The sequence below is a fragment of the Lonchura striata genome, chromosome 1 (genome assembly GCF_046129695.1).
Source record: "Lonchura striata isolate bLonStr1 chromosome 1, bLonStr1.mat, whole genome shotgun sequence".
Taxonomy (NCBI): Eukaryota; Metazoa; Chordata; class Aves; order Passeriformes; family Estrildidae; genus Lonchura; species Lonchura striata.
In genome coordinates this window covers 35,378,680-35,384,828 of record NC_134603.1, presented here as the reverse complement: position 1 = coordinate 35,384,828, position 6,149 = coordinate 35,378,680, and the positions used below count along the sequence as shown (strand labels likewise).

Sequence of the window (6,149 nt, the reverse complement as noted above, 5' to 3'; positions counted from 1 at the left end):
TCTTTCCTTGAAATTACACACAATGCCACTGCCCACAGAAAAACACCTAAAGTGCTCAAACTTAGGCCACCCACGGAGGCTGGGCAGGGCTCTTGGACGTAACCCGAGGCCTGTTTGAGTCTGTCTGTGTACAGAACAGTGCTGGGAGCAGATCTGTGAATTGGAGCAGTTGGAGGCTGCCTGGCCCCTTCCCCAGCAGGATTCTGGGCTCCAGGGGCTCTTAGTGGCCGTGGGCTCTGGGTCCTGGGCCTAGCATATTTGGGCTCTTGGCTCTCACGTGAAAGGCTGAAGCTGCAGGAATGTTAAAGTTCGGTGTGGATTTGTAGAAGGCACTTCTAGCCATCATGGAAAAAACATTTGTTCTTATTTCAGTTCAAGTCCAATGAAAGACACTTCCATGTGCATTAAGAGATGGGATTAGAAGCAGTCTTTCTAAATCCAGTCTGGTAGGAAAGCCAGAGACCCCTTTCCAGGAAGGATGGCTTAAAATAAAATTTTACTCCTATTTTACACTTAGACAAGCTCTTCTGGGTCCTGTCAAAGCAAAGGACAGCAAGTTTGCAGAATGATAAAAAATCACAGGTTCTTCATAAGTACTATGTTGAAATACTCCATATACCTATTTCTAAAATTATTAATCTTAACTTTCATTAAAATTAATTATTAACATATGCCTGTAACAAGAAGCAAAATTTAAAATGCAGTTGATGGTCTTTAAACCAAGTTAATTTTTTACAAACATATCACAGAAGGCATCATCAGTCTTATGTTAGTTTTCATTTTGAAAATAACTGCAGGTTTGGCATATGTTTAAATTCAAAAAGGTCCAAGAGGAATCAGTACTTTTCCACATTTAACCCAGTGAAGTGTTGCTCTGTAGTAAGTTTCTCTCAGTTTCTCTGTGCTAAGTTACACTCAGTTGTTAACCTGTGTTCTCCCAGCTTTAAGCACCCTTTCAAAGGCAACCTGTCAAAAATGGCGCTTCTCTCCTGGAAGTTACAACCAGAGCTCCTTGTCCCATCTGATCCTTCTCTCTTGGAGTCAACATCAAGAACTTGCACTGGCAGCAAAGGAAGGACGTTCACGCAGGCTCAAAAGAATGGTTTCATTAGAAATTTATTTCTTTAAACATGGCCACTTTGAGATTAATGATACTACTTCAGGGAACATGAAAGAATAATAAACAGTTTTAGAAGGGAAACAATCAGGTAAGTCAGGATTTCCTTTTCAACAGTAAAAGGCCAAGCTCCAAGAGGCAATCAATTTTGGCATATGAGGACTAGTATTTTCAAATCCAAAAGTTGGCTTAGTTTTACAGTGGAAGCTGACTGCAACCTTAGCTACCTTTCCACAACGCTGGACTCAGTCATAACTTAAATGTACAGGAGCATAATGTGAAAAGATTTGTTTTATTAATTAAAAGTTAACAGCAACAGGCACATATTAAAATGAATATGGCAAAGCCTTTACAAATGGCTTTACGCTGAAGCTCTCTTCCAAAAATGGCTGTTGCAACAAACTGTAAACAGAATTAATAAACAGTCTTTTACAATAATAACAGGGAAATACAAATGAACTAAAAGAAAGCACCAGTTTCTCAAACTAGATTACAGTTGTGCTTACTGTACTTAAAACAATGTAAAACAAATTACAAAAATGGAATGTTTTAAGTTTAAAATTAGTCCTTTAATTTTGTCCTAAAAAACATTTTCTTCTTTTCCCATCAAAAACCCATCAGTGGGTAATATTTCAGTAGAGGGAGGAATACGTAAACAATGCACTTTTTTATTATTTTTTTTCAAATCAAAAACAAATTTGGTCACTTAGCTTTGTGCATAGTTTAAGGCATCTGTAGCAATTTGTTACAGTTTCCTCCCCAGTGTGGCTGTTCATGAAATTGTCACATTCTAAAAGAATAAATTAAAAAAAAAAAAAATGTTGCCGTTCAAACCCTTCCCCGAGCCCTCCCACCCTCCCCCATCCCAAACGTACTCACACACCCACACCACATACACACACGCTGCAGCGAAAGGGGCATTTGTACCCTTGTTCTGAAGGACACGCTTCCCATCCCACTTTATTTCAGATTGGCAAATACCCTGAGCTGATTATGGTGTTTAGACATTCCACCTTTTTCTTGCATGTGCAGTTCAAGTGTACAATAGTGAGAACAACATGCGATGTTCCCACTGCGGAATCGCAATGCAGTTCGGACGCTTCCCCCCCCACCCCTTCCCTTCCCAGATTCAGAAGTGTTTTTTGCCGTTAAAAAATTGCATTCCCATATAGCACTGGAGTAAAGCTTGGCTGTGCTCTATGATGAATGCTCAGTTCCCAGTGCACAAACAAAATTATGGCAAATGGGAGGTTTTTCTGGCATCCAAAGAAACAAGAGCTGCAGTCTCAAATTTGATCTTTTTCTTTTAAAAAAGCAAAAAACCCAAGTTAGTGGTTCCTTCACAGCCATGCGCAAAGGTTAAGTCTAGAACCGACAGTTTCAGAGTACATTTGTAAACATCAAGTCTTGCCAGAGGCAGCAGAGGATGGGCACTTCACATTTCCGTATTAAAACAGGGACTGAGTGGAAGGTATGCTTTGAACACATTTATGCAAGTCTTGCTAAATTCCAAGGGAGTGGAACAATCTATGTCAAGTCTTAGATTTGAAGACTGTATTCCAAATATCATGAGAAAACCCAAGCCATGGGGCATGATGAAGCTTTTGTCCCATTGCTCCAAGGCTCAGTCGCTGCTGTGCTTTGCATATTCGAGGTTCCAAACGACAACCAACTGAGGCGGGTGCATATTGCTCTATGTTCAGATCTGGCGGCTTAAAAAAATTCTGGGTCAAATGGTCTGTGTCAAAGAAAAATTTGGAAATAAATAATGCTGGCATCATTTTACCGTTCTACCAAAACCTTGGGCTGGCATGTGTCTTCTTTAATCCAACCGTGCAGATACCGAGGGAAGAGGCAGTTTTGTCATGGAGATTGAGGTCAGGACAATCGAGGTTCCTGAGGTAAAATGTCTGAGTCCATTTCCTCAAAAGTGGCATCGACATCGTCACCGCTGCCCAGCTGTTCTCTCTGCACTCCCTTCCAGCTTGCCTTGTTCAGTCCCAGGTGGCCAAGCATGGTCTGTGACAGCCTCGTGTTGGAAAACCGGGCCCATTCCCCAAACAGTGGTTCCACCAAGTAAGTCATAAAACCTTCAAAAACAAGCAGAGGCAGATGAAATAAAAAAACAATACAGAGATAAATTATAATACTCAAACCTAATATTTTAAATAGCATTTAGCAAATAATAAATGTGTCAAACTACTAATCTCCAATGTGCTTGTAAATATTCACTTAGATATTTCAGGCACCTCTATTAAAAAAATCTCTCCAAATGTAAAAGATTCTACTAATCAGAAGAACAGCAGTACACTGCATTACAAATTAACCTTTCTTTCACAGCAATGACCAAATGAAGACAAATACTGGACAATAAGGAGGGGGAAAGAAATCGAAACATCAGCAACTAAGTCACACTTTAATTTAGAAAAATTAAAGTTCTAAAATATTTCATAATTAATTACCCTACAGTGTTTCCGAATTATACTACACAGGGGAAAATAATACATTGTTTTCACAATACTAGGGTGACTAAAAATACTTCAAAATACAAATTTTATTAATTTTTTAAACAACACATTGATGTACTTCACGTGTATGCACATGTTCATTTATTTGTAATGTCTATTCCATGAAGCAAAAAAAAATCCATGGTAAGATAGCCAAAAGTGAGTCTTATCTAAAATAATACATGATTTCCTAGCATTCTAAATTAAACAGTGCAGCTGACTGAACACATCAGCTTGTGTCAATCTAAAGCATTAATTCATACTGTGCTAGTTGTTGAGTTTGCTCTTTCCTTTTACTATGTTTTTAACTGAGTCCCATTTCATCTCCATAATCAACTTTTATTAAAATAACTATAAAAAGACATTTTACTATGTAAATCCAAGTCAGGTTAGCAAAAACTATTAATATAATGTGTATCCACCATTCTCCATCACAGCCCGTACACCCTCCTTAAGGGAGGGAATTTATTTAAAGGGAATGCTGACATTCCAAAAAGCTGAACTCAGCATGCCCGGTTGTGACAAGCTCGCTGCAAAAGGCACCCAAGACCACATGGCAAGGGGAAGGGATCCTCTTCTTCCCAAAACACCCTTCAGATGAGGAAGGTTCTGGGCAGCAGTGTGGAGAAGTCAGCTGCCTGCCACACTGTACCTGCTCTGTGAGGAAACAGAGGGGCCCCAGGACTGTCAGGGCAGCACCATTCATAAACAAGATGTTATATAGCAAATAAAAATAAAATTGCTTTCTATAATAAAGTGCTGCCACACAGAATATGTTTAGCCTCTAGGAAATGTATTCAAAAGGTGCTTTTTTGCATATTGCATGCTGAAAGAAGTCTACTAAAACAAACTGAAATGCAGTTACCAATCTGGATGTTGGCAATAGTTTCTGTCTGTCGGTCACAAAGTGGACTCACACCCAAGTGATATTTCTTTTCGATATCACCTAAAGAAACAAAAGTATAATGCAACCATTAAATCATCAAGTCCCAACCAAGTCAAACACTAACAGAAATGAGCTATGAGTGTTGGTCAACAAGGACACTACCCTGCAGCTGGTGGAATGCATTTACTTATCTTCCCATCTCCCAAAAACCCAAGCAGATCAGTCAGACTAACAATACTTAAAACTACTGTATTTGAATATTAAATACTTGGTATTTTTCATCAAACAGTAATTTCAGAAACCCCACAGAACCAAAAGTTTCCTGAAGGATTACCATCCTCTTTCTTGCAAAACCTCCTACACTGTCATAGAAATGACAAATTAATTCTCCCTCAGCAATATGGAAGAGGATAGCTTAGCTTTCAGAAATTGCTCAATAAAGGCAATTTGTGTTTCTGCTTCCCTACCACCTTTATCCAATATTAAGTCTCACATGATTAGCACCAAATAAAGCAGTCTGTTCCCCATTTACCATATTCACATGCAAATTAGCAGGTCTCAAGTCCACCAAACTAGCCTTAATTTTATTATAAAACAATTTAGTAACAATGGAGAAAATTCACTCCATTTGCCAATTAAAGGCTTTATTAACTGCTTACATAAGTAGTCTAAACTGCACAGTAACTAAAAATCTCCCTGGCTCTTACCTGCTTACCAACAGGCCTCACAGCTGAAGCTTAAATATTGAAGACACATGATGAACATATTCCATAATTTGCTGAAACCACTAGGGCAACTTCAAAATCACCATAATTATTACTCTGAAGCCCCTTTCAGCTGAAGGATGTATTGCATCAGCCATTCTAGGTTCAGATTCTAAGCAGATTATCCATTGAGTTTTAGTAACTGATCTTTTGCAGGAAACACAACCCATGAAAGTAAAAAAAAATCCTATATTGTACATCTCTGTTAGTGCTGAATATAAATGGACTAGGGCTCCTGGACACTCTCTCCATACTAACAGATACTTCTACTCTTACTTGCCTTGATGGAAGAACTCCTCCGTTACTTTTTCACTCCACTGCTTGCTCAGCTCCCATGTCCGACAGGGGTTACAAATATCTGCACACTTCAAAGCCATCTAACAAGTTAACACACAGTGTTAGATCACCTTTCCTTCAACAGAAGTGCTTGTAATTTCTTTCCTAATAGCAGATTATTTTAAGTTTTGTGAATAAGAAACCTACCTATCATTTGTGCTTCAAAGTTATGTTCTGTAATATTTAAAAAACACTCAGGGAATTGTGAGATCTCATGATCATCCCTGAGTAATATGGAAATTCAGTTAACTCAAAGTATTTCAGGACCACTATATTTAGTATAGTCACTGGTACAAGAACCAAAAATAACTTCAGAAAAAGAGGCATCAAAGCAAGCAAGCAGTATTTTCTATTTCTGGATCTCATGCTTGAATTTTTAGCAATAGCTTGCACAAGACTGAACTTCTCATCTGTTTGTCCACTTTCTTGTATAGCCCACAATATGAACCTAGTAAGAAAATGCCTACAAACGTAAGATGCTCAAGGCTTTTGCTTTTAAAGTTTGCTAAAGCTCACTAGCACAACTGCAAACTGATTCA

At 38.5% G+C, this 6,149-nt stretch overlaps 1 protein-coding gene across 4 annotated transcripts in view; it reads right to left on the bottom strand.

Annotated features, from left to right (window-relative positions):
* Positions 1-1,100: 1,100 nt before the first annotated feature.
* Positions 1,101-6,149, bottom strand: part of PDE7A (phosphodiesterase 7A) — a 75,161-nt gene continuing 70,112 nt past the window's right edge. For all 4 annotated transcript variants that reach the window (XM_021555616.2, XM_021555617.2, XM_021555613.3 and 1 more), the window contains 3 exons: positions 5,555-5,651; positions 4,490-4,570; positions 1,101-3,207 (listed from right to left, as the gene is read on the bottom strand). In XM_021555616.2, the coding sequence (XP_021411291.1) occupies positions 2,996-3,207; positions 4,490-4,570; positions 5,555-5,651 (390 nt within the window). In that variant the 3' untranslated portion in view covers positions 1,101-2,995. The remainder of the gene's footprint in view (positions 3,208-4,489; positions 4,571-5,554; positions 5,652-6,149) is intronic.